General features: G+C 44.9%; 1 protein-coding gene across 11 annotated transcripts in view; it reads right to left on the bottom strand.

Moving 5' to 3' along the window:
• SNX25 (sorting nexin 25) overlaps positions 1–22,649 on the bottom strand; it is a 134,075-nt gene extending 111,426 nt beyond the window's left edge. For 5 of the 11 annotated variants that reach the window (XR_006216501.1, XR_006216502.1, XR_006216500.1 and 2 more), the window contains exon 1: positions 22,183–22,649. Coding sequence is in view for 3 of the 11 variants with exons in the window: in XM_042982981.1 (XP_042838915.1) it covers positions 22,183–22,590 (408 nt within the window). In the remaining 8 variants the exon portion in view is untranslated. Of the gene's footprint in view, positions 1–181; positions 249–21,738; positions 21,790–22,182 lie in introns of those variants that run through there. The other 6 variants (XR_006216506.1, XR_006216507.1, XR_006216505.1 and 3 more) reach the window with 6 other exon arrangements.
• Between the last annotated feature and the right edge of the window lie 1,492 nt (positions 22,650–24,141).

Here is a 24,141-nt window from a genome sequence, read left to right as displayed (position 1 = left end):
ATCAAGTATAATATCTACTTCAGATATGAGAAAAGGCTTCTTTGAAATTCAAACCTATAAATGTCCTCTTATTGTTTTTCTAGATTCCAAACATGCTTTATTTCTTTTTAAAATGCTATTTACAGCAATATAAAGAGTAGAGACACGTTCAACATTATAGATATAAAAGAATTAAACTGACCCATAACACCATTAATCCAGAAATGATTATTGACATTCTGGTGCATTTCCTCTCAGACGGTGACTCCAACACTTACTATGTAACTTTGGGAACCTATCTTTCTGAACCTCAACTTCTTCATCTCTAAAATAAAGATACCAATAGTACCCAAAAATAAATAAATAAAAGATAACAATAGTACCTACCTCTTCAGGTTGATAAGAGCATTAAATGAGTTACTACACATTAAGCACTTACAACAGTGCCTGGTAACACAATAATTCAGATTATTGGTACTTTTATCATTTTCCTACTTTTTAAAATAAATTAAGATAACAGTATTCACACAGCTCTGCAACTGGCTTTTCTTTTTAATTTTTTAAAAATTTTTAAAATGTTTTTATTATTTTTAATTTTTGAGAGAGAGCACGCAAGCAGGCGAGGAGCAAAGAGGGAGACACAGAATTCAAAGCAGGCTCCAGGCTCTGAGCTGTCAGCACAGAGCCCAACGCGGGGCTTGAACCCACAAAGCCTAAGATCATGACCGGAGGCGAAGTCGGGGCACTTAACCAACTGAGCCACCCAGGAACCCCTGCAGCTGGCTTTTCATAGTTAGTATTATGAGCATCTTTTAAGAAATAAGATTTGGAATATATTGTTTTGAATGACTTCTACCACAATGTAACTATTCTTCTATTACTATGCATTTACTTTGTCTCCACCATTTTCTTCCTAGTTTTTTAAAACTTTTTATTGTTTTTTTTTGAGAAAGAGAGAGAGACAACACATGAGTGGGGGAGGGACAGAGAGAGAGGGAGACACAGAATCCGAAGCAGGCTCCAGGCTCTGAGCTGTCAGCACAGAGCCCAACGTGGGGCTCAAACCCACAGACCATGAGATCGTGACCTGAGCCAAAGTCAGATGCTTAACCGACTGAGCCACCCAGGTGCCCCTCTTTCTCTTTTAAATGAAAAAATATTTTCATTTCTATGCTATTGATCTAAGTGTAGGACCACCAGAAACAATCTAAAAAACTACTAAGTGTCTATTAAATATATAGTTGGATTTGGAGTCTGACTTCATTCAAAGGACTGTGTACCTCAAGAATTTTGTGCTTCATGGAGTCTTACGAGCTAAGAAGAAACTGAAGGAATTGAATGGGGCATGGTAGGAGGGTGTAGGAGATGCTGTGAAGCACAAAATATGCAAAGCTGAACTGGAAAAATCCCTTTCCAGCCTCTTCAGCCAACCCTGAACTATGGGCCTGGAAAACCCGATGCTGCAGGGTACTTCCAGACAGGGAAATGAGTAATGGACCCAGAGGCAGGAGCAAGACAGGGCCTTCTCTAGCCTGAGGAATATGTGGGCCGTGAAGCCAACTTGGCCTCCAGAAATATAAATCCCTATCGTGATTCTACCTAAAATGAACTTGGCAAGAGATGAATGGTAGATTAGATCATCAGTAGCTCCCGTAGCTTATTACACCGTTTATCAAAGTATGGTTGGGTTCAGGCTAAAGGCCAACCCTGCCTGTATGCATCACATATAGGAATCAAGGTTCTGTTTATATTTCTATAATGAAAGATATTCTTCAGCTGGGATAGACCTGAGACTAGATCCCATGAAAGAGTATGAAATCAGACCCTTTCTCTGAACAAATATGAAATTCAAATGTGCTTTATGCTGGAGCACAATCCCCCTATTATTACTATGGGAAAAGCATATGACATTACATTATAATGGCAAAAATACTACATTAAGACCCAGAAAATGTAGGCTGTAGTTGGTTCTTTGCCATTTTCTTGCTGAGTTATAGTAAACATATTCACCTCTTTGAGATTCAGTTCAATTTAAATAATATTTGCTCTATTTATATTAAAGGATGATTCTGCATCTCAAGAAGGATAATGCAGTAAAAGTGCTTTAAAATTACAAAGCAGTTTACAAATATAGGTTCTTATTACAGTTCCAAGAGTCATAGTCTAAATTTTTTTACAATGATAATTTCCTTCGCAAAAAATGATTGTAGTTCTATTACGTGTGATTAGTATTATGACTTTCATGGTTTCAGGTCTTACTGTCACAAGCAGATTTCTTGGTTAATAAACTACTTTGCAGGAGAAAAATGAATAGTTCTTTACTAATTGATCAACAGAGATAGATTTTGAGGTAGGTTAATGTATTTAGGATTGTTTTTCCACTCAGTTGGAAGAATTAGACTAACGGGAAGGGAGATGTGTTTCACTTCTAACGTCAAGGACTCAAATCTGAAGATCCTTAGAAAACACACTTCACTTGATTTTAAGAGAAATTTAAGTATATCTCAAATCAGACACAGGTTTGGAAACTGAAGTAATAACATGCACTTGAAAGTACACAGGCAGACAGCAGTTTGCCTAAACTGGTAAGTGCAGAACAGATACCAGGGCTAGAAGGAGGAGAATGAGGAAAAGCAAATTGTCTCAGGAAGGGTAATTGAAAACTGACATTAGCTTTGTGCATACCTGAAAAGGTTCATGTAATAAAAATTCTATAACCATTTTGTTGCTGACTTCCATTGTAATTTTGAGTTCACGAGGGAAATCACAGGCTTCCATGATAGGAATCACATTTCCATCCATTCATTCAATCATCTAACATTTACTGAGGACTCTGTGTGTCTGCCTCTTAGTTGGGTACCACAGAGACAAAGGTAAATAAATTATATTCTCTGTGCTCAAGGGCCTTAATCTATTTTTGACGGAAGCTTATCTTCAAGTAAAAGAGGTGGCAAAAGGTTTAGAAAAAGAACTCTTAGAGATAATAACAGCAAAAACATTTATTGAGTCCTTAATGTTGTACTGGGCTGTATCCTAAGTACATTGTCATTTAATCCTCAGTGACCCCATGAGATAATGTTATCCCTGTTTTATGGATCAGGAAACAGTTTTAAAGAGATTAAGTTAGGCTAGCCATACCACTGAGGAAGGTTGTGCTTTGGAATTCTAATATTCTTCCTTATTCTGGTATCTTCTCTACATTATGATCTTCAGCCCAGGTCATGGAAGAAAAGTTACTCAGTATACAATCAACCCATGAGATCATTCCATAAGAATTTAAGTTAATACATATTTGAGGTATATTACAAGAATTATTCTCATTTCATCAGAGTTGAATGAAATCAACATCACTGAAACCACTCAACACAAATGATAAAGGAGAGAGAGTGGTTACCTCTGCTTCAAGGCTTTCATGTAACTCAACAAATAGAGAGGAGTCACATAGAATTCCTTTTTTCACAGAGTCCTTTAGTAACAAAAGCAATCACTGTTTTTTTTTTTAATATTCCATTGTTGTTCTGAAATACCATAATACTATTATTAATTTGTTGGCTAGCTTTTAAATAAAAACTGGTGATTAGATATTTAGTACCTACCAAGTTAGAAAAATATTATATTGGTAATCTAATTCAGTAGTATCTCTATTTCCATAGTTCCCTTAAAGCAAAAAGCTGAGTTCCATGTACAGTGGCTCAGGCAACACACAGATATACAAGATACTGAAATGTGGGAGATGAATTATTGCCATAAAAACAGTGGTTGGATAAAATCAAAATGAATTCAATGGAAACTATTCAAAGAAGTTGACTTTACGTCCCTTCTAACTAATGGGTAAAAAGTTAACTGTCCCAGCATAGATGTAGATCATAAAAATTATTCCTACCGTTTCCATCAAAAATTCATGTTAAAATTCAAAGAACAAAACTTCCGGGGCACCTGGGTGGGCAGAGAGAGAGGGAGACACAGAATCCAAAGCAGGCTCCAGGCTCTGAGCTATCAGCCCCCACTGCGGGGCTTGAACTCACAAACTGTGAGATCTTGACCTGAGCCAAAGTCAGAAGCTTAACCAGCTGAGCCCCCCAGGCTCCCCAAGAGGTAGTTTTAAATGTAGTGCTTGAATCAAAAAGTATTTGTAGTCCTAGAATGGCCTACACTGAGTACAGGCACTGAATGAAGCTCCTCTAAAGAAAAACAACCACGTTATTACCTAACTGCTATTGCCTTTAATCGGTAAAAATCACCTGAGTACAGTTCCAAGCAAATGCCATAAGGGACACTGGAATTGCCAGAGCTGACCTTGGGCCAGTCGAGAGACAGCACCCCCACTCTACACACCCTTAGTCTCTCCCACCGCCTGATTTCATAATGTACAATGCAAGCTTTCTTCTCAGACATCATTTTATCAGAGAGCTTCTGGACGCAACTCCTTCAGTCACAAAAGAAATAGGAAGATGAACAACGTGGAACATCAGGGCACATCACATCCACAACACGGTGCCTCGGCTCCTCAGCTCCAGGACCCTCCTCTCTTCTCCCCCTTTCTCGTGGCCACCTCAAGGTCTTTCTTAGTAGACTTACAATCTCTTCTACCCGTCCCCTTCCTCTAAGCTCCCTCCTGGCCTCAGTTCCTTCCTTGGTTTAGCTGACGCCTGAGCAGCTCCCATCAGGATTCCTGTACCCTGGTCTGTCCCACGGCCTGGCTCTTTCTCGGCTCCACTGCAGGAGCCGAGCGCTCCTCCTGCAAACGTATCACAACCATGCCAGTGGGTGTCACCACATTCTCCTGGCCTCCAACCCACAAACTGCACTTAACTCTAAAACAATCTGCCCAGGCCCCCCACCCCCACCCCGGGTGGCTCAGTTAGTTAAGTGTCATGTCATGCTTTCAGCTTGGGTCAGGATCTCATAGAGCCCGAGTCGGGCTCTGTGCTGGCAGTGCAGAGTCCGCTTAGGATTCTCTCTCCCCCTCTCTCTCTGCCCCTCCCCAACTCGTGCTGTGTGTGTGTATGTGTGTGTGTGTGTGTCTATTTCTCAAAATATATCAACAAACTTTAAAAAAATTTTAATAAAAAAATAAAATTGCAACTCCTGTGCTCATATCTTAAAAAACTAAACTAAACTAAATAAATAAAACAATCTGCCCACTTATCCTTGCTAAGCTTCCTCCCCGCTGTGTGGCCGTAGAGCATAAAAACTGAGAGGCTGGTTCCAGTGTCAGAAAAAGCCTGGATCCCTGGTTCATAACCTGACACCTTTAGCAAGTCACTTAACCTCTTTAAAACTGTTTCCTGGTCCACAAAATGGGGCTAAGAGTAACTATCTCATGGGGGTCCCTGTGAGGACTAAATGAGAATATACTTACTATAGTAAGGGCTCAATAAATGACTTTGCTGGTATTTTCTCCAATAGTTATTTTTCCCCCAAACTTTTTGCCACCTATCTTCAAATTACCCTCTGCACGGGTCATTGTCTTAACCGTCAGCAATTAACTTGACTTCCTACTTACCGAGAAAGTAGGGGCCAGCTTGAAACATCTGAATTCCCTGCCAACCTCCTAAGAGGTTCTCTCTATACCCTCCCCTTTGTACTTCTTTCCCACTAGTCACAAGCCCAAACCCTCCACCCGTGCTCTGGTCCTGTGCGCCTAGACACCACCCTATCAATCATTCTCTAGCTGAGACTTTCAGGCCCTTCCGGTCTCCTTTTCAAGATTCCCCTTTAACTCGGAAATGTGTTTACATCTCTCCACTCAACAAAAAGCACCCCCCCACCCCCAACACACACACAATCCTATCAATGCTCCCTTCCCTTCTTTCCTCCTCAGTCAAGCTTCTAGAGAGCACCGTCCACATACTGTCTCTCCTTCCTCACCTCCTCCTCGCTCTTCACCCACAAGGATATCATTTCTGCCCCCACATCCATCTTTGCCTCCCCAACCACCACTGTCACAAGTCTCCAAAGACCCTCCCAGTTGGCAGACCCAGTGGACACTTCTCGGTCCTCCTTCTGGACCCCTCTGCTACACCTGACGCTACTTGCCACTTATTCCCTGCTTCTCTCTTGCCTCTTCTCTCCTACGCACGGTCTCGGCATTGTTTGCCCTCACACCGCAGTGGACGGCTCCTCCTCGGCCTGCCTTTGCTCCCTGGTTTCAACCATTATAGGCTGTCCTGGGCAGTCTCATCAACCCTGTAGTTTTGACTACCGTGTTGTATCCGGACGCCAACAAATCTACTCCCTTCATCCTGGCCTCCCCCTCAGACTGCAGACCTGCACACCTAACTGCAGGCTGAACATATCCACGGGCCTCTCAAACTCTACACGGCAAAAACCCACTACCCACCACTGTTCCAAACCTGCACAAATGGTTCCTGAAGTCATTTATCCTCCCATGCCAGACCCTGGAATTAACCCAGACTTTTCCCTCTCCTCGCCACAATAAACATTTACTGGGCAGAACCAAAAAGCAGGTAAAGCTGACTTATTGGTAAAGGACGGAAGGACAATTGAAATGGGCCTTTAACAAGCAGAAGTGAAAGGGCAGAAACGGGGGCTGTGGCCTTCTCAGAGGCATGTGGTTACTTGCACATACACCACACGAGGGTAAAATCAGGAACAGAAGGTATATATATTTTTGGATACTTATTTATTTATTTATTTATTTGTTTATTTAGAGAGAGAGAGAGAGAGAGAGACAGAATGAGGGGGAGAGGGGGAGAGGGGTAGAGAGAGGGGAGAAAGGATCCAAAGCAGACTCTGCACGGTCAGCACAGAGCCTGACAAGGGGCTTGATCTCACAAACCATAAGATCATGACCTGAGCCAAAATCAAGTTTAACTGACTGAGCCACCCAGGCGCCCCAAAAGGTAGATTTAAGAATGAGCAGAAGTGTGGAAGACAGGCTAAAAAGACAGGTGAGCCCTAGTCATGAAAACTAGGAAGTACTTATTGTTTTGACTCTAATTTCTTTCCCTTTCTAAAGGTTGACCCAGGTCAATCACAGAAATCCTGTCCCCTTGCCCAAACGTAGCCAGTAAGATGTGAGGAGAAGATTGCCAGAGGCATTTGTAGTAACCTTTTCCTTGTTCCCAAAAGGGACTTCCTTCCTCTGGATATCATCTGGTGTGGCTGTGGTACCTGAGGCTGCCACCATCATCTGGCCACTAGTCTAAGAGTTAATCCACCTCAGGAGAGGGCAGAAGAAATACAAGAAATGGTGATGGAGGCTTGACATTCCCCACAAGGGGCCTGTCCTACCTCTAGACCTTTAGATTGTGTATTATTTTTTAATAGATGTCTTTATTGTTTAATTAAAAAAAGGGGGGGATAGGGATTGGTCACATGTAGAAAACACAGGGGGTCTAAGTTTTTTTCATGTTTATTTATTTTCAAAGAGAGAAAGAGACCGTGTAGGGAAGCGGGGCAGGAAGTGGAGGGGCAGAGAAAGGGAGAGAGAGAATCCCAAGCAAGCTCCATGCTCTGAGGGCAGAGCCCAACATGGGGCTCAATCTCACCAACTGTGAGATGATGACCTGAGCCGAAATCAAGAGTGGGCACTTAACCCACTGAGCCACCAGGCGCTCCAAAAACACAGGGTTAAAAACAGTTTAACAGATACCTTTATTATAGGATTTCTCAACGTTAAAATAGAAAGTTTCAAGAACTTAGTTTTTCAAATTTATGTGATGAAACAAGCCTCTCATCCTGCCTCTAGTTTTTGAAGTGTACCTAAAAGAATCTCCAAGAATTAAGCATTTATGGATCATAGTTTAGAAAACTAGTTTTTACCAGAGCAGATGAGAAGAGTGTGTGACTGACTTATGATACAGCACAACGATGACAGTAATACAGGGACAGAAATGTGCTACGGGAATCCAGAGGGATCACTGCCCTTCTCGGAGGTTCTCACTCAGAATGGCAGATGGGTTTCACATTATGTGCCAACTCTAGTAAATATTTACTAATTGCCTGGAATACTATATTGAAAAGGATTCTGAGGCCTCATCCAGATTCAGCAGGAAAACAAAAACAGCCTTACTCAATTAGAAATGATCATCATGAGCACAGAAGGGGTAGTTGGGACATGATTCTAGTTCATCCTGAGACTTCTAAAGTGACATCAATTCCTAAACAAATCCTAGAACCATCCCAAAGAATTTCAAATTTTTTTAAACCTCAATCAGGTGAGATTGATCTTTAATAATTAAAAGGGTAATAAAGTGGTTAAGTGTATGGACTCCAGGGTAAGAGAGACCTGGGTTTAATTCTTAGTTCCTCCACTTGCTATGTGGACTGGATACAGTAGTCAGCTGCTCTAAACCTAAGTTTTCCCATCTGTAAAATGAGATGAACAGTCCTAACTCACGTGGTAGGTTTAAAATTTAAATTAGGTAATACATCCAGCTACATACAGTATGTACAATAAATATTAAGTTTAGCTACAACAATTACTAAGGCATTTACTCTTTGATATTCGTATGTGTCTACTGTATACACAACCATGGACTGGAATGCAATGAATTAAATGGAGACCATACAACCTATTTCCCTGAACCCGTTAACAATGCCAAGATAGGCTACGATAAGCAAGTGGCAAAGATGATTACAAAGCACTGTTCAAAGTGTTACTTGCCTTTAAGAAGACCTATGAAGTAAATAAAGCTAACACCTGAGAGAATTCTCTGCAAAACACACTTTTCCAGATCTCTCCATAGAGAAAGCCAAGAAACAATGACCAAACCAATAGCAACAAGCCTCCTTAACACCTAGAATGAGTTTTATTTTTTTCCCCTGGGGCACAGAACTTTTGGTACTAAAACCAAGACAGTTGGAAGCAAATCAGGTCGGTTGGTCACCCTACAAACAAATAAAGCAAATCAAGTCCCAACAGCTGGGTCCGGGTCTTGGCTGTGCTACTCAGAGCTGAGGCACAATGAGTTCTTGAAATACCATTTCCCATTAAAAGAAATCAGGGCTCTTTTTGGAGAAATGGCTAAGTCCAGGTGTGAGAAGAAACTGCTCAAGATGAACCTGAAATATCCGGTTATGTCAGACAGCAAGAAAACTCTAAAAACTAATTAGGGTCATATCAAAAGGTAGGGTCATATAGAAAGGTCTCTGGAGCCAACTTCAAAAGGCTCCCATGGGCCAAAGATGGGATTATAGAAGCTTCAAAAAAGATCATTACAACTGATCAAAACCTGTCTATTACGTTCTCATCTGCAAGGTCGTAGTACATTCTTTTTTCAAAACACATAGCTAATTGATTACCTTCAAAGGATGTTGGGGAACCAACTCATTATTTTAGAAACTAATAATGGGGGAAAATCTAGCATTTACTCTGCTTTTCTATATGAACTGTATACCACTGTGTAACCAAATACATGAGGGAAACAGGTCTCTTTTAAAAAAGTATTCAGGGGCGCCAGCATGGCTCAGTTGGTTAAATGTCTGACTTCGGCTTCGGTTCTCATCTCACCATTCGTGAGTCCAAGCCCCACATCAGGCTTTGCGCTGTGCTGACGGTGCAGAGCCTGTTTGGGATTCTCTCTCCCTCTCTCTCTCTCTGCCCCTCCCCGACTTGTTCTTTCTCTCTCTCTCTCCCTCTAAGTGACTAAATAAACTTAAAAAAAAAAAATTTAAGGGGCGCCTGGGTGGCGCAGTCGGTTAAGCGTCCGACTTCAGCCAGGTCACGATCTCGCGGTCCGTGAGTTCGAGCCCCGCGTCAGGCTCTGGGCTGATGGCTCGGAGCCTGGAGCCTGTTTCCGATTCTGTGTCTCCCTCTCTCTCTGCCCCTCCCCTGTTCATGCTCTGTCTCTCTCTGTCCCAAAAATAAATTAAAAACGTTGAAAAAAAAAATTAAAAAAAAAATTTTAATTAAAAAAAAGTATTCAAAGCAATAAATGAAAAGTAAATGACAGAATTTGAACATTACCACTTTGTCACCCCCAACAAATTAGTGGATCTAGCTATCAACCATCAGCAGCTAGTAATATAACCAAAAGTCAGTAAGATGTTTTGTGTCTCCCAATGAAAGATCACACCACCACCTATAGTCTGTCAAATGGATCGAACACAAGTTTGATCACACCTCTGGATCCAGCTGCCAATTTGCGGGACATATAAAGGAGAGGACATGTTGAACTGCATCATTCACGTGTAATCAGCAAAATCCAGACCACAGGATACTCCACAGGACAAATGCTCCAGGTTCTTCACAAATAAATTGCAAAACAAGGACAGAGGATAAGAGGATAAGGATATCCCATAAGGAAAAGGATAGAGGAGAAACTAATTTTTTTTTAATGGGGGAAAAAAACCTATCATGTCCACTGATGCACATTTGAGTGATAACACCATAACAACATGCAAGGAAGTGAATACTATAAAGTCAAGAGTTACTTAAGTGGAAGAGGAGGGGCTGACATTGGGTGGAAATACAGAGGGGCTTCTGGAGTTTCTGGAAGTTCCAAGGGTGTTCTCTTTATGATCATTCATCCAACTATACATTTATTTTCTGTGATTTTCTGAATCTGCATTTGTTATTTTACAATAAAAAGGTTTTTTTAAAAGTGATAGTGCAAAATCTAGTATTTAACACCTCCTATATTCAAAACACTTTTACAAATATTAGAATTTGTATTTTCAAATACTATAACATTGTTCCAAATAACCCTTGAAAAGTATTTATTATCTCCATTTTCCATATAAGGAGACTGAGCTCTAGAAATGTTTTTTTAAAACGTATTTTAATGTTTATTATTTACTTTTGAGAGAGACAGACACAGAGCACAAGTAGGGGAGGGGCAGTGAGAGAGGGAGACATAGGATCCAAAGCAGGCTCCAGTCTTTGAGCAGTCAGCACAGAACATAATGTGGGGCTCGAGACCACAAACGGTGAGATCATGACCTGAGCCGAAATCGGACACTTAGCCAACTGAGCCACCCAGGCATGAGGTCCAGAAATCTTAAGCAGGTCGCCCATACTCACAGTTATTAGGGCAGAGCCATGATTCAAATTCAGAAGAATGGCTCCAAAACCATTATCTTATTGTCAATGCTCTATTAATGCCCAGTTATTTATTTGGTCAAGAAAGATTTATTGCTCACCTACTAAATCATGCTCTTAAAGATACAGGGGAGTTTCTGCCTTTGTGGAGATCAAGACAGACAAGGAATCATCCAAGGGAATATAAAATTACAGCCGTTGGTAGGTACAGTAAGGAAAAGGTATGTGGTGCCAGGAGAATCCACACAGCAGAGGGGGAGACGCTCCCTGCACAAGTGATGACTGAGGTCTGGGGAAGCAGTTCACTAAGCAAGGGGGCAGTGGGCTGCTCCACGCAAAGGAGGCAATGTACAAAGTCGCCAGTGATGGAGGGAGCATGGCCCTTTAAGGATGGAGTATGAGGATGAAGGTAGTGAAGACAGAGGAGGCTGAAGAGCTGGGAAGAGCAGGAAGCCACTAGCGGATTTTAATTAAGCCTGTTGCTGAAGATGGATTGAATTAGGTTTGCATTTTTAAAATGGCAACAAGGTCAGGGCGCCTGAGTGGCTCAATCGGTTAAGCATCTGACTTCAGCTCAGGTCATGATCTCGCACTCTGTGAGTTCGAGCCCCATGTCAGGCTCTGGACTGACAGCTCAGAGCCTGGAGCCTGCTTCAGGTTCTGTGTCTCCCTCTCTCTCTTCCCCTCACCTGCTCATGTGTGCACGCGCTCTCTCTCTCTCTCAAAAATAAAGATTTTAAAAATTTAAAAAATAAAAAATATAAATAAAATGCCAACAAGGATACAGAGAGAGGAGTTGAAAGGCTACTGCAGCCATCTAGGTGAGACATGATGGCAACTGGGACAAAGCAGAAGAGATGGAAAGAAGGGGATGGGTGCAAGACACTCAAGAGGTAAGAAGGCAGGACCTGATGATGGACAGCATATGCACAGTGAGGAGAAGGAGATGTCCAGGGAACTCAAAGCCTTCTGGCCATGGGGCCTGACTTTTGGAGGTGCCAGTCATGGACATAAAGGACAATGGAAGAGGGATGGGGACACTTGGACTAGCTGAGTTTCAGGCACCACGACAAATGCCAAATGGAAATGTCAAGTCAAGCAGTTGAATAAATGAGTCTGAGGCCCAAAGAAAGAGAGGAATAAATCTCTAATCCTGAGTGTAGGGATGGTTTTTACGGGGGCTCAAGGATGAGACTGCCTAAGAGTGAGATAATAAAAAAAGAAAACTCAAGAACAACCATAATTCAAATCAGGAAAACAAAGCAACTTCCTGAATTTATCTAGAGATGATCATCTCAGAAAGGTTTAATGAAACAGGAAAAAAGAAAATCAGAAGGAAAAAGAGATTAACTGTCTCAGAAAAAACACACTGAAATTTCTGGAATACTTAAAGATGTTAATTCCATGTGTAACAAGTTGGCAAAGCCTGCATGCAGCCCTCAGGTAGATATTTTAAGAACTAACTTGCACAGGGTAATGAGACCTTCTGGGAGGTGGCTTGTAGATATGGGCTCAAGGCTACAGACAGAAAGCTTTGATGCTAGGAAAGAAAGCTCTGGCTTCCCAGGGCTGCTCCTGGCCAGGTGGACAAAAGGGAAGGGGCTGTCTTCCAGGAAATGCCAACAGGAGCATTCGTTCCTCAGCTTCTGTAACAAGGTGAAAAAAATTTTGAGATGCATACCCTAGAGAAACGGGGCAACACTTCAGCTGCTATGAAGTACATAATGGGGCTTTGGCTCAGAGGAAGCACACCTGGATATCCAGCTTTGGGGGATTGAAACCCTAGTTGCCCAAAAAGAAATGTGGTTTTTCACAGACTGACAGTGGTGATGGCAGAGAGGCCTCTCTCCAATGCTTTGAAGGCACCAGAAATGAAGGAATATAAATGAACTTATTCACAAATACAGAAGACACTGCCTATGGACTCTCAGAAGTCTGGGGAGGGGCAGCTAGGGGCACTGCAGACCAAGGTTCTGCATGAGCAGACAGAAGCAAACACCTGTAAAATTTTAGTTACTACCATTAATGTAAAGTCACTCATACACACAGGTGGTTGAGAACTACAGAAATTCAGGTTACTTTAGAAATAAGTATTTGTAGGGGTGCCTGGGTGGCTCAGTCGGTTAAGTGTCCGACTCTTGGCTTTGGCTCAGGTCACGATCTCTCGGTTTCATGGGTTCAAGCTCCGCTTTGGGCTCTGTGCTGGCAGCACAGAACCTGCTTGGGATTCTGTTTCCCTCTCTCTCTGCCTCCTCCCCACCTGCACTGTCTCTGTCTCTCTCAAATAAAATTTTAAAAAATGTATTAAAAAAAAAAAGGAAAGAAAGAAGTATTCGCAAAAACTTACCTAATTTTCCAAGAGCAGTATTCTACACTACAACTGAAAGCTTACTAAATAGATCCCAGTGGCCTAAACAAGTTCACGTTTCTTATCCTAAACATGCACAATTCATTCCTTTTCCTCCTTGGCCCCAGAGGCATTTTATCTGGAGTTACCATATTCGTTTTTCTTCACATCCAGCTCTTAGCTATTCAGACGCGGAAACCCCAGGCTGGCTGACAAATGTACCAGGACTGGTCAGTGCCCGTAGTAACCGCACAGAACAGGTCAGGCCCAGGGACACAGCAGGCACACCTCACACTCCCAACTGCATTCTCCCAAAGCAGAATCTGAGCTGAGAAACCCACCAAAATACAACCAAATCGGTTCCCTGGGCTTTCTGGAAAGCTCCACTGTGTTTGGAGAAACTATACAAGCACACAGCCCAGGGCTGACACAGGATATGGAAATAAGTAACTGGGCCTGGGCTCAGGGTACCCAGGAAGAGCCCTTGAGAAGGGCTGCCGATCACACCTATCATTCCCACCCACGCCCCCAACCCTAGTTTAGAAAGTGACCTAAGAGGGAAGGGTAAAAAAAATAAGTTCCAAGTTTGCAATTTTTTTTTTCCAAAAGCAAAGGTGCAACTTTTTTGTTTGACACAAGTCTGTACGCTATTATTTTAATATTTAAAGCCTTCTACAGACAATGTTCATTTTCTAAGCCTGAGCCTTTAGTACTAAACCTGCTGAGTCACCTTTTTAGTACAATTATGTGCATGACTCTGACTATAAGAACTCACATTTTCAGGAATCTGGGGGTACTCCCTACCCCCAAAACTATAAGGTTGGGAAATGAAACATAAGAGATTTTCAAGAAGGCAACATTCAATCATGAAGGTGACATCACAGCATGCTCCCAAAACAAAAGCAGCTTGAGATAGAAGACAGTGAGAAATCAACCTCCCAGGAAATGACCAGAATTTAGGCTCCAAGGAGAACATTCAAGCTTGGAAACTGTGTTCATTTTGTGAACAAGACAATCCTTTGTTTGGGGGCTGAATTTACTGTTTTGTTTGTTTATTGGGGGGGGGGGGGGGGGGGGCGGGGGCATGTGTTAGTGGGGGAGAGGAGAAGGGGAAGTGTGTGTGGGAGAGAGGGGAGAGGCGGGGAGAGAGGGGAGAGGCGGGGAGAGGCGGGGAGAGGCGGGGAGAGAGGGGAGAGGCGGGGAGAGAGGGGAGAGGCGGGGAGAGGCGGGGAGAGGCGGGGAGAGGCGGGGAGAGGCGGGGAGAGGCGGGGAGAGGCGGGGAGAGGCGGGGAGAGGCGGGGAGAGGCGGGGAGAGAGGGGAGAGGCGGGGAGAGAGGGGAGAGGCGGGGAGAGAGGGGAGAGGCGGGGAGAGAGGGGAGAGGCGGGGAGAGAGGGGAGAGGCGGGGAGAGAGGGGAGAGGCGGGGAGGGCGGGGAGAGGCGGGGAGGGCGGGGAGAGGCGGGGAGGGCGGGGAGAGGCGGGGAGGGCGGGGAGAGGCGGGGAGGGCGGGGAGAGGCGGGGAGGGCGGGGAGAGGCGGGGAGGGCGGGGAGAGGCGGGGAGGGCGGGGAGAGGCGGGGAGGGCGGGGAGAGGCGGGGAGGGCGGGGAGAGGCGGGGAGGGCGGGGAGAGGCGGGGAGGGCGGGGAGAGGCGGGGAGGGCGGGGAGAGGCGGGGAGGGCGGGGAGAGGCGGGGAGGGCGGGGAGAGGCGGGGAGGGCGGGGAGAGGCGGGGAGAGAGGGGAGAGGCGGGGAGAGAGGGGAGAGGCGGGGAGAGAGGGGAGAGGCGGGGAGAGAGGGGAGAGGCGGGGAGAGAGGGGAGAGGCGGGGAGAGAGGGGAGAGGCGGGGAGAGAGGGGAGAGGCGGGGAGAGAGGGGAGAGGCGGGGAGAGAGGGGAGAGGCGGGGAGAGAGGGGAGAGGCGGGGAGAGAGGGGAGAGGCGGGGAGAGAGGGGAGAGGCGGGGAGAGAGGGAGGGGGGGGAGAGAGAGAGAGAGAGAGGGAGAGAGAGAGAGAGAGAGAGAGAGAGAGAGAGAGAGAGAGAATCTCAAGCAGGCTCCATGCTCAGGGCAGAGCCAAATGTGGGGCACGATCCCGATCCCACGACTCTGAGCTCATGACCTGGGCTGAAATCAACAGTCAGATGCCTAAGTGACTGGGTCACCCAGGTGCCCCGAAATTTACTGTTTACAGAGAATGTTAGGACACTCCTGAAAAGATTCTTAGACCTGTCTGTAATGATAACTAATGATATTTTACATCAAATAAAAAGCTCACTCAAATTTATTGCCTTTTATCTCCATTCACACAGCCTCATTAACTCTCACTTTTTACCACTGCATTTAACATGGTATTTTCTCCTCCTGAGTTTATCCCAATCACTTTCCATTTAACATTTGTAAAGCCCAGCTCTGAGGCTATCACTCCTGTCTCAGGAAATGCCAATAGCTGCCATGCCCACAGACTAAAATCCAGTTTTACTCTCGATTGAAGACTTCTACAACGTGGCCCAAAGTACCTTTGCAATCCTAGCTCCTGTGATTCATCTCGTATACTCAGGGGCAACTCAAATCCTAAATGGTACATGTACTCTGTCAACAGTTTGCTTTGTTTACTTTTTGTAAATTTGTTTACTTTTTCATAAATTATGAAAATAAAAATTGTTTCCTTTAGACAGTCTGGTAAATTCAAATAAACACTTTCTTCACTTCTTAGCATACATGTCCTGTGTTTGATGAGCATTATTATGTTCTAGGTTTAATCATGTATCTTCCTACTTAGAAGTTATCATTCCTATATAACTTGTTTCCTAATCTTAAGAAATAATGCCTTCACAATGAAGATCTAAAAAATAACTGTCCTATATGTGTTATTATTGTTTTTGTATCAAGAGATTATAGGTGTCCAAAACTTCTCTCTTTGAATATATATTTGTGTTTTCTTGTATATGCATAATATATATATGGAAGAATAAACAACTATTAATATTGTCTATAGGGAAAATTTCACTGTATACCCTTTTACACTTTTTTTTAAAAAACGTGAATGTTATCATCTGCATAAAAAATTTAAAAATTATGAATAGTGTGAATTTAAAGGAAAACAACCTTTATACCAGACAGTTAGGGAGGATCCTGTGATTTAAGGGGTTCTCAAAAAGCCATCTTCCTCAAAAACATTTTTCCCACTATCCACCATGACTTAAATCGTCTAGTTAAAACTTTAGCAAACAAATATTCTGAAGTAAGTATATTATGCCATTATCCATTATCAAATTATTGAGGATTACTTTATCACATTAGCATAATAAAGGAAAGTCACAAAGAGGCTGTGTATAGTCTCCCTAATTCCTGTTTCTTTTCCTTTTTCCCCTCAAGTAACTAAATTAAGTTTGTTTTACTCAAAGAACTTTTGTATTTGTAAAAGAACTCATTTAGGAATTCTAAAAGTCCTACCCAAGCCAACTGGCACCATGGATTGCTGTGTGAATATTGTACTGTCTCTATAAACATCTGCCTTCCCATCCAGTCTTCTCTATCAATCCAATCTACTCAGCCTGAGAGGGCAGGGACAGGGAGATTCTTGTTCATCTGTGAATCCTCCCCAACGCTAAAAACATGGCCCTGCATTTCCAGGAAGCAATTTCCCAAGCTCTTAATGAGCTTACTGCAAGGTTCTGACCCTTCTCCAGGATGCTGGGGTTATAATTTTAAACCTAAAAATGTGAGTAGGGGCACCTGGGTGGCTCAGTCCATTAAGCATCCGACTTCGGTTCAGGTCATGATCTCACAGTTTGTGAGTTTGAGCCTGGCCTCGGGCTCTGTGTTGACAGCTCAGAGCCTGGAACCTTTAGATTCTGTGTCTTCCTCGCTCTCTCTCTGCCCCTCTCCCCTCGTGCTTTTGTCTCTCTCTCTCTCTCTCAAAAATAACATGTAAAAAAATATTTTTAAGAAAAAAATTTAAAAAACAGTCAGTAGAATACTTAAATTTGCTATCGTCTCAAACAATAATCCATTTACACAGGCAAAACTGATCTATTGAGAGCCTACCACGTGCCTGGCACAGGCACTGAGCAGCTAGGCAAAAAGTGATCTAACAAGATCATAATAGCGGCTATTTAACAGGTACTCAGTAAATGCTTGTTAGATTTGATAAACCACTTGAACTTTTCTATCTGCCTGAACTTTGAAGTCTTTCATTAATGTTTTCTTCATATAGTGGTGGACTTTGGTTTCCCACATGCTATTAAGCATTTCACTTTTGTGGATATTCTCGTGTCGGCCTTCTGACCATCGTTAATTGCTTAGTTTTGAATTTATGGAACACAAATCAAGAAACATCCAACAAGTTACAGTGCAAAAGAGAAAATCCATACTATATGTGAATAATTGATGGGTAGAGAAGCTATTCTCTTATCTTCCTATTGTCAAAACGTAAGAAATAATTTTCCTTTTTTCCATTATATGAAGATGCGCTTTGTATTGCTGGTCCAGTAATGAAACTAAGTTTTCTAAACTACTAACTGGCTTCTGCCATATTTCTCTTTCCGTTGCCTTGGTTAGATGAGGTGCTAAGGTCAAGTTAACTGTGACCAGTGAATTGGAGGCTCTTGGTCCAGGTAAGTTAACCGGCCTGGCGCAAGACCAAACACAACCTTGGACCGGGAACGCCACGCTATGACAGCCTGCTCAACAAAGGTGGGCTAACAACTGTTAGTTACCCCGGGGCAGGCCAACCCCACAGCACCACAGCTCCAGTGTGCTTGCTGGCCTGCCACAAAGTCCACGTTTCTCTAAGTGGGGCCCAGAGAGCAACTGTCAAGACCTTCCTGACCTTACAGAAAAGCTTCCTCAGGACCTGAATACACCACTGGATATTATTTCTACCTGAGTTGAAAATTATTGTTACTACTTTAATCGGCAGTAATTCCCACCCAAATGAAACAAAAATTCTTGCACATAGCAGATGCCCAACAACTACTACTACTGGATTAACTGGAGGGGGAAAAGCATGAAGTAGTGAGAACAGACAATCTTATCATCATCTGCAAACACTCCCTGAGCCCCTGCTAGATACAGGTATAGCAAAAGGTGTCAATCAGGGGTCCTAATCACATGGAGTTTACAGCCAATAACTACACTGTGAGACACACAGAAGCATTTTAGACACTCCCTGACGCAAAAACCACTTTTCGCTTTCAGTGTGGCTTTTTTAGCTGCCTACTTTTAACGATGTATGCATTTTTTTTCCCTCTATAGGAGACCAAAAAGAAAATGAAGAAGAGGGAAGGACGGACAGCTAGAAGGACAGCATTTTAGAAGACTCTAAAATGTGTGAGAACAAATGACGATTCCTTCCTTCATGCTGAATCAAAATTTCTGTAGTAATGTACTCACTGTATCTTACAGAGGCACCATTTGGTTTACTACTCAACAGCCTCCCCCTCCACATATGTTAGATGACCTGTGTGGTCCAGCTGCTACCCCCACAGAACTGACAGATATTTTACACTACACCACGTGCTTATGCTTCCATTCATAAAGAACAGAGCATTAAAAAAAAACAAAATAAAACTAAACACAAATTAGAAATACAGCACAACTAAAGGCTTGAGTAAATAGCACCAGTACTGTTAAAAAAATATAAAATTTTATGTGAAAAATCTGCATTTCAATTACAATACAGACTTGGAAAGTAAAGTTTCTAATGTACTTACTTTCTCGTTAAAGACTATTATAAGGATCCAAGTTCAAAAAAAATGACCAATGATCTACTTTCCATAAATTACATTTCACTTCTTCTAGTACCTGAAATCTTCAGGATTACATATGCTGCTTCATGTTCTGTCACCTTTAAAGTACTATTTTCTCTGGGCGCCTGGGTGGTTCAGTTAAGCGTCCAACTTCGGCTCAGGTCATGATCTCGAGGTTCACAAGTTCAAGCCTTGCGTTGAACTCTGTGCTGACAGCTCAGAGCCTGGAGCCTGCTTCAGAGTCTCCTCCTCGCTCCCCACCTGCACTCTACCTCTCTCAAAAATAAACATTAAAAAAATAACAAAATACTATTTTCTCTAATTCCTCTACTAAACCATCTTTCTGGATGCTAATCCAAGTTTTATCTACCCAGAAGTATAAGTGAGTTGGGAGGTTTGAGGAAATGTATTTTCCAGGAAATAGGATGGTAACTAACCCACAACATGCAGCTTCTAGGCCTTCAGAGGACTAGAATACTACAGGATTTTGACCCTGACCTCACCATCTAAACTTCCTGCTCCCACTTACTAGGCACTCTTAATCACTTAACTCTTATTTTTTGTTTCAAAAGCATTTATCACTAACAAAAAATATCTCCTTTGTTGTCCGATCTCCCATAAGACTATAATCTCCAGAGAGTAGGGCTTTTGTGTGTCTCACTGATTCAACCCCAGCTTGCAGAATAATACTTGGCTCATATAAAACACTCAGTAGGGGAGCCTGGGTGGCTGGGTTGGTTGAGCTTCCAACTTCCGCTCAGGTCAGGACCTCAGGATCTGTGAGCTGGAGCCGGGCGTTGGGTTCACTGCTGTCTGCATACAGCCCGCTTCAAATCCTCTGTCCCCTTCTCTCTCTATGCCCCTCCCATGCTCATGCTCTCTCAACCATAAATACAACATCAAAAAAACCAAACTCGATAAACACATATGGAGTAAATTATTTCTTACAATACTCAAAAGAAATGGAACATCATTTACAAATCAATAAGCCAACTAGTAAAATCTTTGGATCCTTATTTTTGTCATTGTAGAAAAAAATCATGAGAAAAAACACACCTGCTTACCAACTCTTGCTAAATTAGATATGAAAAAAATGGATAGTTAAATGAAGGTTTTTAAAGGAAATAAACACTACTAATTTTTTTAGAATACCAGGGAAACAGAAGTTCCTATACCTTAATATACTGAATTCCTGATGGATTTACAGAGAGTGAGGATGCCTGACTTCCTTCCCTACAACCCTCCAGCCATTATCTCAGGGCTGCATTTCGAACCGACAGACTCAGGACAGGGTAATTTTGGCGAAGAGTGTGATGATTTTTACAAGAGTAAGTGGATCATATCATAAGCAAATACAAAACCCAGAGGATAATGATCCCTCTAACAAATATCCTTATGAACCACTGCCATTTCCCTCACCGGAATGTGCTTAGGCAACTTCAATTTCATGACAGTATCATTCAGTCCAGCAGCTAGTGCCACATTATGTTGTGTATTGATCTGTTGTGATTTCAAATCCATATTGTTTTGAATTGAGGTTGTTTTGATCTAGTTTGAGAAACCATGTCAAGATGATATCTGCAGAACTGTTGTGCTGAGTGCTTCTCCATATGAATATATGGATGAATAAGTATGATGTAATGGGCTTTAAATACCAGCAGTTTGTGTGGTCCTACCCAGAGTGTTCAGGCGGGGCAAGGCTACTCTTTGCCGATCTAAACAGCTCTCTGTAGATCTTAAGACACTTGCTCCTGTTGTGGTCAGGCAACTCCCGCTCAGCAGGGGTGTTAAACCATACAGCAGTCTTGAGAAGGGAAGGGACATCTGTTCCTGCCTTGGTGAGGGTATTTCTCACAGGCAGTGGTACAGGCTGTGTAACTGTCCCCAAAGTACTAACCTGCAGGGCAGCCAGCCCTGCCTACCAACACCAATGCCACTGTCACTAGCTACATGTCCCAGCAGCTAATACCCAACTTTCGGTTGAAAGGACTTACTCTACCAAGAACCAACTCCTAGAGAGGCACACCTCAAATAAATCTGGACTTTATTTCTCCACTGCCTGGAACAACAGTATAATTCACCTATCATGGGTCTGTGGGGTTTGTTATTTCCTTACCGGATTATTGAGAGACACTACCCTGTAACTTAGGGCTTATGAAATAGAACTCATAATTATATTTCCGCAGTAGAAGTTATAATTCCCATAGTAAACCCGTGTTAAATACATTATTAGCAGAAACAAATCTCAGGCTCGGCATAATGTGCCCCGAACAAAACAAGCTACAACAGAATCAAGTTTCATTATTTGATTTAAAGGGTTACGTATGAGAGAAAGCTGGGAGGCTGAGCAAGTAGCGGTCTGGCACTAAGGAAGAGAAGAGCTCATTTGAAACACTCTCATTTCCTAGATTTTCTAACCACCGCCCTGCTGTCCCACCCCTCCCTGGGATACCTTTGCTTTTGTTGCAGACTGAAGTGCTATCTGACATCCCCTTTCAAAATCACAGAAACTAGCTGGGGCTGCGTTCTCAACATGGTGGAAGACAGGATGCCGCGGTAAGAAGTGTCCACAGCCTCGGGTGAGAGGTCCCGGCAGGGCGAGCTAAGCCACACGAGCCTGTCTGAGCAAGTTTCCGCACCGGTGAAAGGTCAGAAAGTTACCTCTCCCAGAAAACGGTTAGAAGCAGCAAACACCATGATCCGCACAGGGCGCAGCGCGTGCGTACAGGGGGGGACTCCCCTCGCCAACTGCAGAGCGACATTCAAGATTTGGATTATTCAGCTAGCAAGGTTGTGCCTGAGGATGGTTGTGGAGCAACTACACTGCCTAACAACGTGCATCTCGGCGAGCATCCCGCAAGCTCGGAGGAGCCCGGAGCCCGCCCCCTCTCCCCCCACCCCCCACCGGCGCGGGCCGAGGGAACGCTCGCAGCTACCCGCCGGGCCGACCAACCCCAGCCGGGTCTCTCTCCGGGAGGCCAGGCAAGAGGGGACCGGCCACGCCGCCGCCACCCGTGGCTCCGAGAGCGGGCGGCGGGCACCGGAAGCGGGGAGGGCCCGGCCGAGGCCCCGAGCGCGCGAGGCAGCGGGGAGACCGGTACTTACCCCCGGCCCGCGGCGGGCGGCCGCGGCCAGCCGTCTCCAGGTGGCGACGAAGTCGGGCGGCGGGGCTCGCCGGCTCCGGCAGACGAGGGAGAACAGGGTTCCCAAGAGGAAGGCGGCCGCGGCGCAGCCCAGGTACAGGCTGAGCCGGAGCAGGACGGTGCACGGCCCCGCGCCTCCGGCCGCCTGCCAGCAACCGGGCCCCAGGCAGGAGAGGCACACGGCGGCGAGTGCGGCCACCGCCACGGACACTCGCCAGCTCCAGCCGCCAGGGCTCCCCGGCGCCGCCGCGTCTTCCCGGGCGTCCGGCCGCCGCTCGCCCGGGGCGCCCGGGGCTGGGCGGCCAACGGTGGCCGCTGCCGGCACAAGGCTGAGGCCGGCGCCGCTGCTGTCGGTGGCATCGGGGTGCATGCTGCTTCCTGTACCGCTAAGGACAGGCACATCTCCTGCCCTGCTGTCCCCCGGCGCTGCCCCGGACGGTGGCCTCTGCGCGGCGCCCCCTCCCCTCGCCGCTCCCGCCGCCGCCGCCGCCGCTCCGGAGGCACAGGCAGTCCGCGCTCATGCCCTCGCCGGCGGCCCACCGAGGGAACGGCTCCAACAGACGCCGCCGAGCTCCTCTCAGCCAACCCTCAGCGCCGCCACCCGGCGCCGGCCCCGCAGCCCGTCCGGCCGGGCGCGCCCAGGTAGCCGGACCGCGTTGTGACTTAAGCTGGCGAAGCCAGAGGCGGAGCGGGGGCGGGAGCGGCCCGGAGGTGCTCGTCAGGCGGGGGGCGGAGAGCGACCGCGGCCCGCTGAGTGACAGGTGGGAGGTGCCCGGCCTCGCCCGGCCCCCGCCGCCCACCCGCGGCGCGGGGGCGGGGTCCGAGCGCCACCGCCCCTCAGGGGAGGGGGCGCGGCCAATCGCTGGGAAAACTGCTAGGTCCCCGCCCTCCTCCTCCCCTCCCCCCAGGGTACCGTCAGGGGATGGAAAATTTTGCCGCAGGTGTCAGAAGCGCTTGTAATTAATTCTCCGGCTCAGGTGATCCCTTAATCCTCGCTCTGGGCTCTTCACTGACAAGTAACCTCCTCGCCTGCTTAGGGCCCCCCAAATGTCTGCCTTATTTTCACCTGCTGTTTAGATTCGGGGGGCAAGCCATTCCTAAGCCTCACTTTTGACACAGGTTCCCTCAACGACCTTCCTTTCCCCGCCCAGCCGCCTCAGGGAAGGGATCGACGAATGTGGAAGCGGAATGAAGCCTGCAGCTGCTAGTTATGGAAAGGCCCAGAGAAGTGGGCCTAGTGCCAGGGAGTGTACACAGCTGCCATAATCACTTTGGCTCCAAGTCCCTATATTTTTGTTACCAGAGATTCAGTACAAATGTTATTACCCACGCAAGTGAAAGCGGTCCAAATCGTTTTTAGAGAACGTATTTTCCTATTCTCCTATCATGGTCCCGTCGTTAATATACAGATAATGTTTACTGAAAAAAATGTTGGTAATGCTAGATAAATGCTAGTAAATTACTACTAGGACCAAGAAAGCAGCAGCTGTATCTTTAATAGTTAAAAAGAATTGGAAAGGAAACGAAGGAATTCTAAAGAGATTAATGATTTAAAAGGATGGGTGATAGGGCAAATCCGGAATAGAAGAAAGGGAAGGAGAGGTAAACAGACTGAGAGAGGCAGTGAGAAAGGACACGGGCAACAAAAGCAAAGTCTCAAAACTCTCTTCAAGTAGGAGTCCCGAAGAATGTCAGCAGTTTAACAGCACTATTGTTTTCCAATAAAATGATTTATATCCTGCTTCCCAGGGAGCAAAGTTAAGAAAAATAAGCATAGTTAAGAAAAATAAGAAAAATAAGCATAGTTAAGAAAAATAAGCACCCAATGCCACTGGGTGGCTCAGTCGGTTAGGCATCCGACTTTGGCTCAGGTCATGATCTCACAGTTCATGAGATCGAGCCCCGCATCTGGCTCTGGGCT

The sequence above is a fragment of the Panthera tigris genome, chromosome B1 (genome assembly GCF_018350195.1).
Source record: "Panthera tigris isolate Pti1 chromosome B1, P.tigris_Pti1_mat1.1, whole genome shotgun sequence".
Taxonomy (NCBI): Eukaryota; Metazoa; Chordata; class Mammalia; order Carnivora; family Felidae; genus Panthera; species Panthera tigris.
Note: the sequence above shows the minus strand (reverse complement) of the source record. Positions and strands in the feature narration are given on the sequence as shown.